The 18,813-nt window shown below is 49.0% G+C and overlaps 1 protein-coding gene across 7 annotated transcripts in view; it reads right to left on the bottom strand.

The window, feature by feature from the left end:
• SSBP3 (single stranded DNA binding protein 3) overlaps positions 1 to 18,307 on the bottom strand; it is a 180,045-nt gene extending 161,738 nt beyond the window's left edge. For 2 of the 7 annotated variants that reach the window (XM_064282013.1, XM_064282008.1), the window contains exons 1-4: positions 18,132 to 18,304; positions 17,056 to 17,128; positions 16,774 to 16,835; positions 13,626 to 13,710 (exon numbers count right to left, since the gene is read on the bottom strand). In XM_064282013.1, coding sequence (XP_064138083.1) covers positions 13,626 to 13,710; positions 16,774 to 16,835; positions 17,056 to 17,128; positions 18,132 to 18,187 — 276 coding nt within the window. In that variant the 5' untranslated portion in view covers positions 18,188 to 18,304. Of the gene's footprint in view, positions 1 to 13,625; positions 13,711 to 16,773; positions 16,836 to 17,055; positions 17,129 to 18,131 lie in introns of all 7 variants that reach the window. The other 5 variants (XM_064282010.1, XM_064282009.1, XM_064282014.1 and 2 more) reach the window with 4 other exon arrangements.
• Positions 18,308 to 18,813: the final 506 nt, after the last annotated feature.

Genomic DNA, 18,813 nt, shown 5'->3' on the forward strand with positions numbered 1-18,813 from the left:
CTTCATTTCTGAAATGGGACCATGTCTTGTCCCCTACATTGCCCAAAAGAGGTAAAAACAGAATAAGGAAGCTTTTTAAAAAAATCTTAATATACAGTAAGTGCTCTATCCACACTAGTTTCCTTAACTCAACAAAGGATTAATGATTATTATTAAACCATAAGGCCAACAGCCAGAATGCTCATTAGAAGCAAGGATGGTGAGACTTCATCCCGCATACTTTGGACGTATTTTTAGGAGGGATCAGTCCCTGGAGAAGGACATCTTGCCTGGTAAAGGACAGAGTCAGTGAAAAACAGGAAGACACTCAACGAGACAGACTGACACAGTGGCTGCAACAATGGGCTCATAACGATTGTGAGGATGGTGCAGGATTGGGCAGTGTTTTGTTCTGTTGTACATAGAGTCGTCTTGAGTCAGAACCGACTCGACAGTATGTAACAACAACAACATAATACTGTAATTTTGTAATTTATCCCTCACTGAAACCACTGCCTTGACTCCCGACAGCTCAACCTGCCACAGATGATAATCACTCTCCAAAATCATGAGGGCCAGAATTAAACATTGTTTTTTGACCGAGTCTCCTTCTCTTCAAGTTTCCTTTGATGAAGACACTGCTAGCAAAATAATGCCAAAGAAAATATGTCGTGACACACATACACACACACACACACACAAAACCAAAGCCTATTGCCATGGAGTCAATTACAACTCACAGCAACCCTATAGAACAGAGTAGAACTGCCCCATAGGGTTTCCAAGGCTTTAATTTTTATGGAAGCAGACTGCCGCATCTTTCTCCCACAGAGCAGCTGGGGGGCTTGAACTGCCAACCTTTCGATTAGCAGCCAAATGCTTAACCACTGCACCACCAGGGCTCCCATGTAGCACCAATCAACTACATTTAAGTTCATTTTCTGTAGCCTGGGGTCAGAATCAACTAACGCACTCTGGTGATCCAGTTTTCTGCAATTCCCTATTCCACGCATTAGCTCACTGACAGAAATTCACTGTGGTATTTAAAGTGGCAGCCATCACAACTAACTCAAATTGTATTGGCTTCCCCGATGCTGAAATGCTCTGCTGAAACCATCAATTGGCCAATTCGGAGATAACGTGGTGGCTGAAATTCCCTGTCATGCTGTAAAATCCCCTTTCTGAAGCGGTTTACCAGCTCAGAAGATCCACAGAGAAACCTGCGACCACAGCTCCAGGCCAGAACTGCCCCGTCTAACACAAGCAGGCTGGCGGGGTAGGACCTGGAGGGCGTAGGCAGGGCAGCACTGCCAAGAGGATGGGCCTCCAGAGAGAGAGAAACATTTTCTACTGGAAGTCTTCTAAGACACAAGGAGAAAAGAGCGGCAGCCTATACATGCCCGACACCAGGCCTGCCCACTGGGCCATCTGTTCCCTCAGCCCAGCCTGGATGGCAGAAGCCATGGGAAGCCCATGGCAGCCCCCAAAGTAAACTCAGCAAAACTCCTAAGGGATGGCAGGGACACACACAGGCTCCAACCTCTTGAGGTGGAAGTATTCTAAAGTAAGGGCCTCCCAGGAGGCTCGGGAGCCCGTTTTACCACAGACTTGCTATGTCACTACCATACTCCATGCCTCAGTGTCCCCATCTGTAAATTAGATGGTCCTTCTTGATAAACATTCTATGATTTGACTATTGAAAAGATTTGTTTTCTAATGTTATTTTGTTGTTGTTTTTGAGAACTCATGTTCAAAATCTGGTCTCAAATCATGGTCTTGAAAAGGAACCATGATTTACAAAGCATTTTCATATGCTCTCGTCTAACTTCAAAAAAGCTGGAGAGGCAGAAAAGCCAGGCCTTATTTGACATTAGAAGGCCTGGTGGTGCAGTGGTTAAAGCACTTGACTGCTAACTGAAAGGGTGACAATTCGAGTCCATCAGACACTCCACAGAAGAAAGATATGGCAGCCTGCTTCCTTAAAGATTTACAGCCTTGGAAACCCTACAGGGCAGTTCTACTCTGTCCTACAGGGTCGCTATGAGTCGGAATCGACTTAACAGCAGTGGGTCTGGCTTGGTTTTTTGGTATTTCACATTGGGAGTCAAACGTCAGCAGTTCAAATCCATCAGCTGCTCTTTGGAAATTCTGTGAGGGCAGTTCTACTCTGTCTTATAAGAGTCACTAAGTTGGAACTGACTTGACGCATCCAGTGTTTCACATTATCTTGTGTAACAGACAAACAAAACTAAGGCAGGCTCTGAGAAGCCAAATGACTTACCCACGGTCACCTTAAAGAATCAGAACTTGAACTCTGGCCATCTAAATCCAAATTCTATACGCTTTCTAATGACACTGCTTTAGTGCTACCACCAACCCGCGCAGCGTACAGGCGGCCCAAGAATAACTGCTAATTAACTGAGTGCTACTTCAATCCAACCTGCAAAGCCATGCCTTGTCCATCCTGACAGCTCACAGAGCTGGACCTAGCATCCCTGACGTGGGGTAAGTCTGCCACCCCAGAGCCGACTCTCTCAAATAGGCGTTTTGTAACTGGGAAAGAAGGATCAGAGCAAAGCCTCAGACAGTAGCCCCAGAGAGCAGCTGTGCTTCTTAAGGTCAGAGGACTGTGAAACAGAAGTGAAATGTCAGGCGCTTCACCCAAACACACAAAGAGCAGGGGTTACAAAGCCTGCCTCAGGAGCTGTGCAAACAGCTGTCACTAGGAGGGGACAGGGAATTTGGAAGGCTGGGCCAACCTTGGTCAGACAGGATGCCCTGCGACCTAGACCTATTCTCAGAATTCTCACTGTGGCCCACGCCTGAGCTCTGCAGATGTTCGGACAACACGCTCCACAGGGGAGCAAGGACCCTGCCTCAATCACAAAACGGCAGGAGGAGTTGCAAACTTTGTGGGCCTTGCCTAGAAAGCCATCTGGATTCTGCTACCGAAAAGAGTGTCCCCGTTGCCTTCTCAGGCCCTCAGTCCCCTGCCCACCCCTGAGCATGAACAGCCCTGGTTAAGCTCCTTCAAATGGGAGCTATTGCTTATTCAGCGTTCAACGAGTATTTACTGAGCACCTTCTATTATTTAATGAGCTTAAGAATAAGGCAGCGAACAACACAGACAGAAGTATGAAGGGCCCACCAGACACCATTCGGAAGTGAGGGAGGGATTTGCTGGAAAACAATTCTCCCAACAACTCTGAGTCGTAAAGAACAACTGCCTTCTCATTACAGATGAGGAAGCTGAGACTCAGCAACTGCTTGAAGTTATCAATCTCAGCTCTCTCTGGGCTAGGGACTTTCAAACTTTAGACTGGGACCCGTAACGAGGCAAAACGTACACTGCAAACCCAGGACACGCATCCACTTATACACATACATAAATGACTGAAACAGAAATAATAGTTTTTTTTACGTTTTCATTTTTTGTAATTGCCAGTCATGACCCATTAAGTTGATTTTACAATGCGCTAAGGGGTCACAACTCACAGTTTACAAAACTGCTTTCTCATGTGCCATTTGCCCATCTCCATTAAAACATGTATTTGACACGCTTGATCCCTGGGCGGAGATCAAATGCTTCTCACTTCTCAAGGATCACAGTCTTGCTCACTAACCCCAGGATTTATCCAAAACTGCAATACGCCCTAAGACTGCAGATACCAGAAGGCGGTGGGGGGGGTGAAGAAGATAAAGTTCCTGTCTTCAAAAAGCTTTCGATCTAGAAGGGGGTAGAGAAGAGAGGTGACCTTGACTCAAACAGCTCTCCTTCCAGAACAGAGAAGTAAATGAATAAGGCTATCACAGAGTTTCTAGACAATAAAGAGGGAAGAGGGATGTCTTCCTGTGGGGGTGGTCCCGGCGGGCTTGGTAGAGGCAGCCACATTCAAGGCTAGTATCCCCGGTGGTACAACAGTTAAGCGTCCGGCTGCTAACCAAAAGGTTGATAGCTTGAACACTACTCTGCAGGAAAAAGACCTGTCAATTTGTTCTTGTAAAGATTAAACCAAAAAACCAAACCTGTTGCCATCAAGTCCGTTTCAACTCATAGTGACCCTACAGGACAGAGCAGAACTGCCCCATAGGGTTTCCAAGGAGTGCCTGGTGGATTCAAACTGCTGATCTTTCAGTTAGCAGCCATGGCGAAGTTCTACTCTGTCATGTGTGGTTGCCATAAGTTACAATTAACTCAACGGCACCCAACAACAATTTGCCCTACAGAAAGGTGGATGGCAGGCGAGCAAATCAGCTCCTTCTCTCAGGTGGTGTGGTACCAAGCAGACACCAGGGGGCAGAATGAGAAGGGGCTGGAGAGAGGGCCCCGTTCCAGACTCTCGGAATAACGCAAGTGCCTAGAAGGAGAGAAGACAAATGGTGGCTGAAAAACCACATGCCAGGTGCCAGCCAGGCGCGCCCATGCCTCGTCTCATTTAATCCTCACAGGCACTGGGCTGGTTTAGGGGCTGTATAAGTTGCCCCTACTCACCCGGGGGTACTCAGGGAAGGTGGTTCAAACCTAGGCTTCCAGAGAGATAACCAACACGTGGGCAAGCAGGTGATGGTTCATGACTCACACACTACACAAACCCCTCACACCGAGGCCATTCTGCTGCTGCCCGCCTTGGCCAATCACTGTGAACACCGGCCATCAGAAAGTCAGGATTTACACCAGGCCTGGGTGAGATAATAAATACGAGAGCACACATTTATGGCACTTACGCTGTGCCAGGAACTAGTGCATGTGTAGGCTCATTTAATCCTCACGACCACCTTAGGAGGTTGTTTTTGGTGTTAGCTGCCATCGAGTCAGACCCTAACTCGTGGCGACCCCATGTGCAACAGAACGAAACCCTGCGCGGTCCTGCCACACCCCCATGACCAGCTGCAGATCAGACTGTTGTCATCCACAGGGTTTCACTGGCTGATTTCAGAAGCAGATCACCAGGCCTTTCCTCCTAGTCTGTCTTAGTTTGAAAGCTCTGCTGAAACCCATCCTGCACCACAGCAACACACATCCACCCGACGGACAAGTGATGGCTGAGCTTGAGGCACATTGAACAAGAATCAAACTTAGCTCTTCCACTTGGAAGGCAAGAATTCTATTACTGAACCACCACTGCCCCCATCCTTAGAAAGTAGGTATACTTTATTACCCGCTTTATCCACCTGAGGAAACTGAGGCACAGAAAGGTTAATTATGGCATCCAAGTTCACACAGCTTTAAAGTACAGTCAGGCAGCACAAGGGAAGGGAAAGAGTCCTGGACCTGGTGACCTTGAGCAGGGCATCTTTCCTCCCTGGGCCTCAGTTTACCTACATGAGAGGACTAGATGATCTCCAGTTCCCACACCTGCAATCTTGATATCCGCATATGTGTTAAATACATACCCAACCTGCAACACAAGTGTCAAGGGATCAAGGTACCTTTGGCCTAAGGTCCCCACTAGAGACTCCACCTCTCTTAGGAAATTAAAAGGACCTAAGGGACACTGCAGGGAGAGCTGGGTGAGTCCTGGCACCCTCTGAGTGTTTACATGCTGCCCTCCTACCCTGACTCTGTGCATCCAGGTCTCCTGGATAAACAAGATCCTCCTACACGACACTTTCCAGGCACTTACCACGTCCTGGGCTCTCTTCAACTAGACAGTGAGCAGAGCAGACACTCAGGAACCTGGCCTGAATCAATGCTCTTAAACTCCAGTGTCCTCTTCCTGGTCTGGGGGTGGCTAAACAAGGATCTGGCTCACTCCAATTAAGTCCAAGAAAGAAGCTGATGTCTAGAATGGTCCCCCCAGACCAGCAATGGCCAACATGACCCCCTTCACAAGCTCCCCTTCTTAAGGCTCCTTGTGGCGCTCCCTTGTTCAATCAAAACACCACGTCAGGACACTAACAAAACCCTGGCCGAGGGGCTTCCAACCCTGCCCATCCCTAAGAACTCTGACACAGCACTTCACAGCACAACCAACTCTTCCTAGATATCTTTATAGAAAGTCCTTTCTTATGTCCACCCCCGATGGCCAAAGCCAAGGACAACCCTTGGACCTATTAGAAAGCCAAGAGAACAGACCGTGAAAAGTGAAGGCTCCACAGTTAACAAGCGATGTAGAACCTAAATTTAAATACAGATCTCTGCTGATGTCAAGCTGCAGGCCCTTGGGCCACACCATTCAGCTTTGCAGCAGCCGCACCGAGCAGGACAGGACCACTGTCTGATACAGATAAGGGGTGCAGACATCTCAGGGAGCATTTATCAGGCCCAGTCTGTGGCAGGACTGCCAGCTCTGCCCCTGTCAGCAGGGAGATCAGGGTCATGGCGAGGGAGTGGTTAGAGAAAAGGCTCAGTGGGGCAACACTGGGAAATTCAAGTTTCCAGTTCCCTCTCCCTAGGTTCAATTTCCTGTCCCAGAAGAATGGGGTGCTATCTCTCCACCATATTAAGAGGTTTTTTTGGTGGTTTTTTTTTTTTTTTTTAAACTTTAGGGCTGTAACGAGAAAAGAAACAAATTCCCCGGACACCAGCCACACACAGCCAATTCTCTCACATACCTCATATTCGTCCTTTACAACAACCACACAAAGGAATCACCATTTCCCCATTTTACAGATGGGGAAACTGAGAATCTGCAAATGCCCCCAGGCAGTGGACTGGAGCGCAGGTGCACATTTAAGCCACCAGTCAGAAGCCAGGCCCTTCAAAATTCTGAGCCTCCAAGACCCAGGAAAAGAAAAGCATAAACATTCCCAAAACTCATCTCATGAAGGCTACAGAAAACTCCATTACTCTGTGAATCAAAAACGCTCATGATTGTCTGTTTGCCGTATGTTCCAAGCAAAACGTATTAAAAAAGTTTATGTGAATCACCCAGTGCACTTGTGCTGTGGTCAGAATTACCAAGCTAAAAAAGATTAATTTTTCTAAATACGCTTAATTGTCAGACACTGTAAAGGCTATAGCTAGTGTAACATTTCTGTTATCTTGGCTGACAGGCCCTCAAGCACACATACCTCCCCCTTCCACTTCTCCCTCTTAAGACTCTCTCTCTCACACACACAAACATACACACACACGCAGAGAGGCAGGAAGGTCAAGGGAAGGGGTCATGGCACCTTTGGCCTGAGGTCCCCACTAGAGAATCTGCCTTCCTTAGAAAATTAAAAGGACCTAAATGACACTGCAGGGAGAGTGGGGTGTCTCCCAGCACCCTCCAAGTGTTGGCTGGCACAGAGCGAACTCTCGTCCAAGTTTGCAAATGCTTAGCTAACAAAGATGGCATTATGCAAAAGACTGGTACACACTGCTGGTCTTGGAGTTCAAATGGAGTGACCACTGCCAAAAACTTTGTTTGGGTTCCCACCACTCCCCCAGCCTTCAAATAAAGGGCAAGGATTTGCAATTTGGGGTCTTGCCGCCACTTGAAACCCATTAAGGTAGCCGCATGGCCCGGCTTCTGGCAAAACGCAATTCCAGTTACTCATTTAGTGTTTAATTAGCTATCGAAAAAGGAGGCTGGCAGCTTCTGGGGTAAGAGGAACTGCAGAAAATGGGGGGGATCCCAAAGACGGGACCCAACACTAAGTTCTGAGCTCTAAGGGATGCTGGGAGAAAAACAACTATGTGTATGTTTTGTTTTTTTTAATCTACCACACAAGGGTGCTAAGGGTCAGAGCCAATGGCAACACTGTGAACTTGCCAGGACCTCTGGGCAGATAGCTAGCCTGGCTTATCGTAAAGTGAGCACACCCTCAGCTACTGGAGTCCAACTACAGGCCCTCTCCCCTATACCTGCCTATACTGCCACCTCTCGTCTCCTATTTCCCCCAAAGAATGATGGCAGCTGTGGACACTCCCTGCCTCACTCAGCACATCCAAGGAGAGCCCTCTCAAATATCACTTTGCTATTTCAAACCCACCAAGGACGCTGGGCCTCTGCCACACAGGCACAAATACCTCAGCTCATGTCCATGCCCATGACTCTGTGGCACTTTCCTACTCTGACCCAGCCTCCTAAAGACAAAGTCCCACAGCCGGGGGGAGAGAGGGCAGAGTCCTGCTGAGTAAAAACACAGGGGTAAGAGAGGCAGCCCGTTGAGTCAGGGTTCACAACAGCGGAGCAGAAAGGGGCCTTAGATCCTCAGATCAGGGACACTGAGGCTCGAGACTCACCAAGGTCACTAGACTCCCTGCTCATGACACTCCCCAAGTCAACCTGGGATCACAGATGGGCTTGGGATTTGGGCAGTAGAAATCATATACAAAGTCTCCTTTATGGGAGCACATTCATTTTCTGGAAGGTAGGTCCACAGCTTTTATCACACCACTGCACCATAACACACTCCCTACCCGGACCTGAGGCCTCACCTCCTCCATGATTCTGCCATTCACCTCTCAGAGACTTCAGTATAATTTCTCTGCTAAACTCACTTCCTCCTTAAATACATATGGCGCACCAACGAGGTGCCAGGCACACTTCAGGTCAAATGCAAATACCCTCCCTCTGTTTCACAGACATTCTTTCTCAAACAAGTGTGCCAAAAGCTGAGAGCTACAATCTAAATGACAGTGCCTAGCCAGCTCTACCAACTCCTGGCTACGTACCCTTGGACAAGGCATCTAAACTTCAGGCCTCAGCTTCCTCACCTGTAAAATGGGAGTAATAACAAAACCTGAGCCACAGGGCAGCTGTAAATGAACACGGGCAGTGCAAGGAACAATCACCCTTCTCTAGCACCTATGGCTCAAAGGCACCTCAGGGCCTTAGCTACTCCACTCATTCCTGAGACCAAAAGAAAAACACAAAATTAGCTATCACAAGGAGGGAAAGCATTGCCGGCAATTCAGTAAGGCACAAAAGACACTTCCATTAACCCCACAAACCCTGGAGGAGATGAAAGTGGGGAAGGTGGCCTGGGTACTGCTGGACCCACATAGGAGACACGCATTGGTGACATCAAATCTTAAATAAGTCATTTATTCCTCCTAGAAGGAAGGGTCAGCGCTCATCCAGTTGGGAGTACCTATATTCAAAGGCCAGGCCCCAGACTACAGGGTCTAATAGAACCCAAAGAGACCTCCAATGGGACTCGGAAGGGCTTTAGTCAACATTTCCAAGGTCTGAGGAGAACAGCAAGGAAAACCCCAGCAGGGACCCTACAGGCGGTTCTTCCAAGGCTGCAGGGGCCCTTCTGATGTAAAGCAAACCCATTTCTCAAAAAAGTTCACCCTCAGTACTGAATCCCCCCAATTTTCCACGTTATATGTGGTCGGCAGCTGGGCTCTGGGGCTTATGAACAATGAGCCAAGAACACTGAAGTTGCCACGTGTGAGGGGGGAAAATAGACTATGACTCAAATAAAAACTCACCAATTCAAAGAAAATTAACCCTTCCCCCTTCCCACTGAGTCACCTGGCTCAATTCCAGGGCCCCACAACCCAGGTCTTGACCTGGGAGGGCCTTTGAGATCACCTGACCCAGCTACCGGGGAAATGTGAAGAGGTACCAGATCACAGAATTGTCCTCTAAGAGAGGTGAAGACAGGCTCTGCCATTGGAGGTCCTTCTAAATCCCACAGGAGTCAAGGGACCCCCACTCCCCGGCACCCTTGTCAGCACTTACTACCTGCCAAGGGCCCATGTCTGGCACCTGGGATACATACCCTGGAGAAGCTTTGAATCTCCTTGATAGAAAACAGAAGGCCAGTTAATGCACATTTTTTATTTACATTCCATTTTGTTTTCTGAGAAGAAGCCCTGGTGGTACAGTGGTTAAGCACTCAACTGTTAAACCTTTCAGCTAGCAGGCAAAAGTGCTTAACCATCTGCGCCACCCAGAGACCCCAAGGCAACTAGTTATGCCACATTAAAGTCACCTTGCTCAAGATTGCCCAGCAAAAATTAAGTCACCAAAACAGCATCTTCCAAAATTCCACTCACTGTTCCTGCCCAGGTTACTCATGGGCCCCAAATTACCTATTTTTTCCTACCCATAGTTCCTCAACTCCTTCATTTGATTAGTGTAAGTCCCTACTATGTGCAAGGTATTGTGGGAGCTACAGAGATGAATAGCGCATGGCCTCTGCCATGGAAAAAATTAATAAGCTGAGGTTGGGGTAGCTAGGAAAGACAGATTTAAATGAGAAGTCAGTATAGGTACAAACAAAGGATACTTGCCATGGACCTCTGGGGCTGAGTCACAGTGGTGTTAGGAGCTCAATTCTGAAGTCACTCATGACTTGTGTTTAGATCGTAACTCTACCACTCACCAGCTGTGAATTAACCTCTCTGTGCCTCAGTTTCTTCATCTGCAAAATGGAGTTAACAATGTGCCTACTCTCACAGCAAGAATAAACGATGGAGGATATGAGGTACTGAACCTACTGAGCTTGACACAGTGGCCTGGCACATGGAAAGCCTCCAACGGATGCTTTCTATAGTGGTTTTTATAGACGCTGGGATGAAGCAGCAATTACAGCATGCAGAAAACTATAGAATCCGAATGAATAAGAGATTAATGCATTCCTCACAACTGGACCAATGAGCAACATTATGATAAATGGAAAAAAAAGATTGAAGTTGTCAAAGATTTCATTTTGCTTGGATCCACAATCAACAGCGATGGAAGCAGCAGTCAAGAAATCAAAACACGCGTTGCATTGGGCAAATCTGCTGCAAGGAACCTCTTCAAAGTGTTGAAGAGCAAAGATGTCACCCTGAAGACTAAGGTGTGCCTGACCCAAGCCCTTGTGTTTTCAATCACATCATATGCATGTGAAAGCTAGACAATGAATAAGGAAGACCGAAGAAGAGTTGACGCCTTTGAATTGTGGTGTTGGCGAAGAATGTTGAATATGCCATGGACTGCCAAAAGAACGAACAAATCTGTCTTGGACGAACTGGGGCAAGAATGCTCCTTAGAGGCAAGGATGGCAAGATTGCGTCTTACATACTTTAGACATGTTGTCAGGAGGGATCAGTCCCTGGAGAAGGACATCATGCTTGGCAGAGTACAGGGTCAGCGGAAAAGAGGAAGGCCCCCAACCAGGTGGACTGACACAGTGGCTGCAACAATGAGCTCAAGCATAACAACGATGCTGTGAGGATGGCACAGGACCGGGCCGTGTTTCGTTCTGTTGTGCACAGGGTCGCTGTGAGTCAGAACTGACTCGACGGCACCTAATAATAACAACAAGCATTCCAGGCAAGAGGAAGGGAGACCAGGCAGAGGCCACTGTATTAATTTTATTGAGAAGAAATTAGGGCTAACTGTGGGAACAGAGAAAACAGATGAAAATTTAAAGACAAAGAGAAAAGGTGGCTCCTTTTCCCAGGGAAGGTATTCCCTAATTTTCCAGTTGCTTCTCTGCTACCACCCCTCCGACTTCTTAACTCCCCTTAAACTCTTTCTCACCCCATTTATCAGTCCAACCCTCCTCCCACATGACCTCACCCTCAAGCCACACAACACCAAGGAAATCTCAACCCAGGAAAGAAGGCTTGGGTCCTCAAACCTTTGAACCTAGGCTCATGGTGTGACCTCATCATCTCTTGGTAGCATCTTCTAAATGCCAATACCAACCTCAGCAATCTCTATACAATTCTACTGCCATTCCTTAACAAATTACTGAACCAAATCCATGTATAAACTTTCACTGCCACCACGTCATTTCAAGAGCCCTGGTGGCAGAGTAGTGGTTAAGAGCGTGGCTACTAACCAAATGGTCCACAGTTTGAATCTATCAGCCGCTCCCTGGAAACCCTATGAGGCAGTTCGACTCTGTCCTACAGGGGTGCTATGAATCGGAATCGACTCAATGGCAACAGGTTCGGTTTTTTGGATATCGTTGCAAGATGGCAGACCAAACCATGAATTGTCAAAAGAAGTCTCACATTATTTACTAGAGTACCAAGCTCTGTTAACCTTGGGAACGTTAGCAGATGTTCTGTATCAAGAGATTTACTTGAAAAAGACATGTCCGCTCATCCCACTCCTCTAAAATTAAACATTTGCATAGTAGTAAAGGACTAGTTACACAAGAACTGTCTGTTTATAGATGTAAAAAAAGAAACGGTTTTTTAATAGGTAGGAAAATCATACTAACAAATTATTTTTATTGGGCTAATATACCTCTTAACCTCCCCCAACCTCTAGTTCAGGAAACCCTATGATCATCACCATCAGTTAGTTCCACGGGATGTTCCCAGAAGAACCACATCACAAGTAAACCAGTCACCTCTGCCTTCTACTATTAAAAGTTTACCAGGCTATAATATCATTCACCAGCTTCTCCTTTTCAATCCTGGAGACAGCACAAGAGCTGGTCAATTTCCTCAGAATTCCATTCTCAGGGCATTCAACTGTTCAGTCATAGCAAACTTTCATCACACTGAATATTCTCAAAACCAGTGAGCCTCCAGCTAAGTCTCTAATTCTTCGTATTACAGGAGTAACTTTCACCATGAAGCTATTCATGGTAATGGGATGTGACCACTTGTGAAACTAAACCAGATGGGTTCTGGACTCTTCAGCTAGTTCCAAGCTCTGCATGCAGGGGACACAGATGACCTGGCCGAGTGGGTTGGACCTGATAACATTCAAGTAACCAACTTCCACGCCTAGAGCATGAGTTCATCCCTACCCACCTCACGCAGAGAATAAGACCAAATAGATCACCTCCTACGTGCATGAGGACATACACACATTTAACCACGTACAGGGCCAACAGGAAGCAAGGACATGGACAGAGCCATGGAAAACCCTCAGACACATCCCCATCCATCTCTCCCAGACAGATCCTAACCTGTTTTGTCAGCTCATCAAGTCTGACTGCAACCCCCAGCTAGACAAAACTGGAGTCCAATTTTTCTTTTCTTTTTTGCGGGGGGGAGTGTAGGAGGGGGAGTGGACCTACTGTGGGAAATGGGATAATAAAAAACAAACATCCCTCTTAAAATCGCTTAACAATATTAAAAAACTCATCAAGACAGACTGTGAAAGATAAGACAGAAAGCACGATAATCTGATGAAATTAACCATCTTCACAAGAATATTTTGGGCATAAGATTATGGACCAGTCAGGGATCTCAAAGTGTAGTGTCTTGGTGGGCACAACACGAGCACCCCCTCCCTCCTATACACATACATGTTCCCTGACAAAACATAATTTGAAAGATTGGTCCTCTCAGAAAGTAGAATAGAGTCCACTTCACCGCATTTTCACTCCACTATCCTTTCTACTTCCAAATACAAGTTTCATATTCGCTTTTTTCTTTTGGTTGTAGACATTTTTTTTCTTTAACAAACCAACATCAAAGAGGCCCCATGTCACCTCACCTAACTGTCCACTCTTAACATAAAACTCACAGGGTTTCAAGGCCTGCACAATGCCATTACAATCCTCCAGACAGATATCTGAGCTCTTTAGCATAATTACAACTTATGAAATACAGTTCACCAAGTTAGAACCCTGCTGGAGGAGGGCAATGGTGGCAAGGGCAGGGGAGGTGGGCAGGAGGATAGAAACAAAGACAAGGAAAAAAATGAAGACCACTGCCAACTGGCTGTGTGTTTACTTTTGGTACTAAAGAAGTTAGAGCTATCCAACCCTGTAATTATTGCCAAGATTAAAAATTTGTTACTCACGTAATCATGAAAGGCTTTTGCTTCACTTGAATGTTCACAAGTATCTCGCCTTTCAGGAGCTGCACAGTAAAGGTCCCAAAATACGCTGCAAGTCAAAAAATAAAATAAGATCAAGTTACTAATTATTGCTTGTGTGCCCAACAGCAAATGCACAGTGCACAGTGCTAACAGTACTGAGGTCTCCAAAGGCTCCATCCCACCTTACCAGCCTTCACTGGGCAAATAAAACAAAACCAATCCAACCTCTTCTGGCAAGCCAGCCATTTGTAATAAGAGTAATAGGTCCCATCTACCAAGCACCTATTATGCACTAAATGCCCTGCACCCATGATTTACTTGTGACTGCCAAAGTGCTGCAAGAAGCCCTGGTGGTGCAGTAGTTAAGCACACGGCTCCTAACCAAAAGGTCGGCAGTTAAAACTCACCAGCTGCTCCACAGGAGAAAGACAAGGCAGTCTACTTCCATAAAGATGACAGCCTTAAAAACCCTCTGCAGCAGATCTACTCTGTCCTTTAAGCTTGCTAAGAGTTGGAATCACCTACAGGGCAATAGGTTTTGGTACTGGAGTACCATAAGGTAGGTGATTTTATCCCCCACTTTACACGTGGGTCAACTAAAGCTCAGAGAGCTTAATAAAATCCACTCGTAGTTACCCAGACAGGTACGGATCTGGATAAAAATCCATGCCTGTCTGATCTGTGTTCCTTTTACCACCCAAACCAAAATGGCTGCATATCATAAAAAGGTTCAATTATCAAAATCAGAACGTGATTCATATGCACAACATTCTGGATGACTCTGGCAATAAAAAGAACTTACCTTACTACCCACTGCTGTCGAGTTAATTCCAACTCACAGACACCCTATACGACACAAGGGAACTGCCCCAAAGGATTTCCAAGGCTGTAAATCTTTATGAAAGCAAGCTGCCACATCTTTCTGCCATGGAGCAGCTGGTGGGCTCGAACCACTGACCTTTTGGTTAGCAGCAGAGCGCTTTTAACCATTGTGTCACCAGGGCTCCTTAAAAGGAACCTAAAAAAAAAAATCCCAGAGCCCACACCCCACCCCTCCCATATCACCCTCACTCCCGCCCAAACCCTCCCACAGAGTACTCTCATGCAAAAACCACTCCTTCCCCCATCCATCCAAGAAGGAGTACCAATCAGCCATAGGACAGGTTTTGGATAATCTTTGACATTGAAATAGAGCCCTCCTCAGACAAACCTTGACCAGTCAAGAGTGGGAGGGGGAGAGCTGGCCTAGAAATCCCTGTCCAGTCCCCCTCCACAATTCTGTACGGTCACTCCAACACTGTGTATTAAAGGAGAACAGACATCCAAGTCCTCTGTCAACCAGTAAAGCCCTGCACAAACACGGGGTAGTCATTGGTATTAACAAGGGACCTTAGATATTGTCTCCTCCAACTCCTGCATTTTACAGATCAGGAGCCTAAGGTCCAGGGAGATGAATTGGCTTGACATGATCAGTAAACCCGGAACCAGAACCAAGGTCTGACTTACAGTCCAGTGCTCCTGGTCCCATCATGATCAGCACAGAAGAAATCATCTCAACTGCCAGCTCCGCTAATCATCAGGCAAGCCTCTGACTCAAGGTGTGGGAATAATGCAGCCTGCCCTCTCCCTACCAGCTCCACTGCTTCCTCCCTCTCCAGCAAGCAGCAGTCATTTGCTCAGCGTTAAAAGCATGAGGCAACTTCTAACCAACAGGACCACAGCAGTAACAGCCACTCAGAGCCACTGCTGCCTGAGCCCAGCACAACAGACTTTCTCCATACCTGGGGCCAAGACAAGGATAGAGAAATCCCAGGGGATTACATATATAACAGGAAAATCCAGGACTCTGGAGAGGAAGGCTAAAAGACAACCCTTTCTGTCTTCTGAAGCTGTATACGTTTCATGAACTCCTCCACACAAAAAAAGTGTTAATACTACAAACTCCCCAGCCCCTTCTAAGCAACATTTACTCCTAATTTTCTCTGAGGACCATAATCATCAGACCCCCAACTTCATCCACACACTCCTCTCCAAAAAAAGCAAAACACGTGTGAAAACCTATCACCCACTCATACAGGTAAAATCCTTACACCATACCACACACCCCCAACATTGGCTGTTCAGAGGATGGCAGAAATAATTAAAAACTCATTTTCGCTGTACAAGTTAGAATAGACACTTCATCCTCCTGCTGTTCACAGACTTGAAACAGTAACCTGAGCTGGCAGTCAGGTAAAAGTGCTAAGATCCCAAAGACGTGACACTCCGTTTTCCGGAACTCTACCGAAATTTCAAAAGCCACTCTTTCTTTTCCTTTTCAAAAGAATGTCAAAGGCTCCACCAGTCGGTCTCATCGACTACCCAGGTCATACACCCATGGCAGCTAGTTCAGCTGACCCAGGGCCCTCTCCTGCCTGCCACAAACCCAACACTGAGACTAGACTTGTGGTGGCATCCACAGGACCCAGGGACCTGATTAGAGAGTCACAAATGAAAAAGGAGCCCCTAACTACAAACTACAGGTGCTCTGCAAGGTCTACTCTGACCAGTTAAGGCTTGTGGCTTTAGGGATGCTTTGAGGCAGGGGAGGGGAAGAAGAGCTCACAGGGGAAAGGAAGGTCCAGTCAATCTGAATCAGAATCCTTAAAGGAAGCGGCAACCCTTCTTGCTTCTCTTCAGGGTGCTTAAAAAGGTCCCCAGGCTGTTTTCTCTCTTAAAGTTGTGAGCTCACACAAGAAAAACGGACAGGCCAGTTGTAAAACAGACCTGGTATCCACTCCACTCCACCCTAACTAAAATAGCATGCAAAATTGACAAAAATCCTTCAAAGTTTTTCCAAGCCCCCTGCCTAGTGGCCCAAACTGAGACAGAAAAGTAAGGAGTTGCTCCCCAACACCAATCACAACGTAGTCAGTTTTCAAGAAGTGAAGAAATGAAAGGAGGCGAAAACTTTAGACACTAGGCTCTTCTCCCCTTTTTCCTCCTCCACCAATCCTGACCTGAGCACTCTGCACTGTGCACAGCTGAGGGTTAAGAGATGTAGGGCCTGCTTCTAGCCTTCTGTCTTTGTTCCCTGAGACCCAAGCCTTAGAACAAAACAAACACAGACAAAACTATCACACAAACTTACCACCACCATGAGTGCAAAAACCCTGGCGGTTCTCCCAACGTGATGTTTTTTTCCCATCGAATCTGGAAAGGAGAGCAAAGGCAGTTTAGAGGAGCAGAGAGGAGGAGTGGGCTGGGGGCTTCCTAGAGCCAAAAGGCTGTGAAGACCAACTAACAATAAATGCCAAAAGGTGATAAAAATTCAAAATGGTGGCCACAGTGGCTGCTCCTGAAAACAAAGGCTCTAAGAATAGTGGGGAGGGGGTGTGTCAAGAAACTGGATGCTGGGGGGAGTTCCACTCACCTCCGACAAGAAGGTCTGTGCAGATTTCTGTGCTCCTACGTGCAGTAAATATTCATAGACGTATAAAGCTAACCTGGAAAGTGGGCAGGGGGCGAAGAGAGAAAGAAGGCGTCAGATCACTCGGGCTCTGGCTCCCGGACCCTGCCACCCGGCTGTGAGCCCTATCCCCGCTGTCCCATTGTGCCCCGACTCGAGGCAGGCAGTTCAGCACTGCCTGGGGTAGCGGGGTCTGAACAGTTGGGGGACGAGTACAAGGGACCCGCTTCCTCAAACCGTGGGGGCTGGAGAGTAGCCCCCAAACTTGAACTCCTAAGTGGCAACCAAGACTAAACCCACCTAGGTCTCTCAAACTCACAAGTCACCCGACCCCCAGCCGCCCTTCTTTTCTCTACCTACTCCTTGTCACCATCCTCCACCCAGCTTTGGGGGTCCAGGAGACTTAGCTCTGAACTCCGGCGCTCCGCGAGCTCTGGAGAGGGCAGCAAAGCACCACCTTCACCACCTCCCCCCGAAACAATTGTCCCCCAAGCCTAGGGCCAAACTGACGCCACCGTCCCTGCTCAGCCCGGTGCCCCAGAGGGCGAAGGGCCGGCGGTGAGGCCGAGGGCAAGAAAAGGAGAGCGCTCCCGCCCGAACAAAGCCCCGGCACGCACTCCTCACGCCGCGGGCGGACAAAAGGAGCCTTCGGGGCTGCAGAAGCCACGCGCCCCCTGCCCGCACCCGGTGGGCAAAGTGTGGCCACTGCGCCGAGCGCCCGGGATGGGACCGGCGCCGAGGCGCGCGGGACCTCGCCCACCCCTCACCCCGGGGCCCCGCGCGCGGCCCGCCCTGCGGCCAGCAAGTTCCCCCTCCCCGCCGGCGCCCCCCGTCGCCCCTTCCCCGATGCCCTAACCTCCGCCAGCTCCCAACAATGGGGTCTTCCACGCCGCCTACCTCGGCCTCGGGGAAGGAGCCAGACAGGCGGCGCTGGGGGCCCCGGAACGCAGCAGTCCCAGACCCCCGCCCGCCCGCCCACCTGCCTCCCACCGCCCGCAGCCCGGTGAAGGCACGGCCGACACTTGGAAAATACGGCTTACTTTTCCCGAGCCTGCCCGTCCGAGGGCACCGCCGAGCCTTTCCCTTTGGCAAACATGGTTTGCAGAGAAGAAGGCGCCGAACCTTGCTGCTGCCGCCGCTACCGCTCCGGCTGATCCCGAGCTGCACCCTAGCTCCCGGCCCCCTCCCCGGCGCTCGCTCGCTCGCTCGCGCTCTCCTCGCCGCGCTCCCCTCCCTCCCCCCCAGGCGCTGGCTCCGCGCTCTTTCCAGCTGTCAAAGCGTCAGCCCCGGCCGCGGCCCCATCGCCCTGGAACTCCTCCCGCGCCGGCTCGGCCTGGGGCTGCCGCCGCCGCCGCCGCTGCGCGCCCGCCCGCCTGGCTGCCCGCTCGCTCGCGCGCCCGCCCGGCTCCGCCTGCGCCGCCCTCTGCGCCTCCGGCACCGCTGCCGCCGCCGCTGCCGCTGATCTACTTGGAGCTCAACCGAACGTGGCTACCCGGGCGAGGGAGCGAGGCGGGCGTCAACGTCCCGCGATGGATGGCCGCCGCGGCCAATCGGCGCGCGCGGGGGCGGGCCCGGGACCGCCCGGGAGGGACGCCCTGTCAGCGCCCGGCAGCGGCAGTCCCCGCTGCGGCCGCCTCTACGGAGCCGCTGCCGCTGCTCCCGCGGGCGAATTTGGGGAGTCCAGGGGCGCAAGCCTCCCTTTTCCGTAGATGTGTGTAGAGG

This window comes from Loxodonta africana, chromosome 3 (genome assembly GCF_030014295.1).
Source record: "Loxodonta africana isolate mLoxAfr1 chromosome 3, mLoxAfr1.hap2, whole genome shotgun sequence".
NCBI lineage: Eukaryota > Metazoa > Chordata > Mammalia > Proboscidea > Elephantidae > Loxodonta > Loxodonta africana.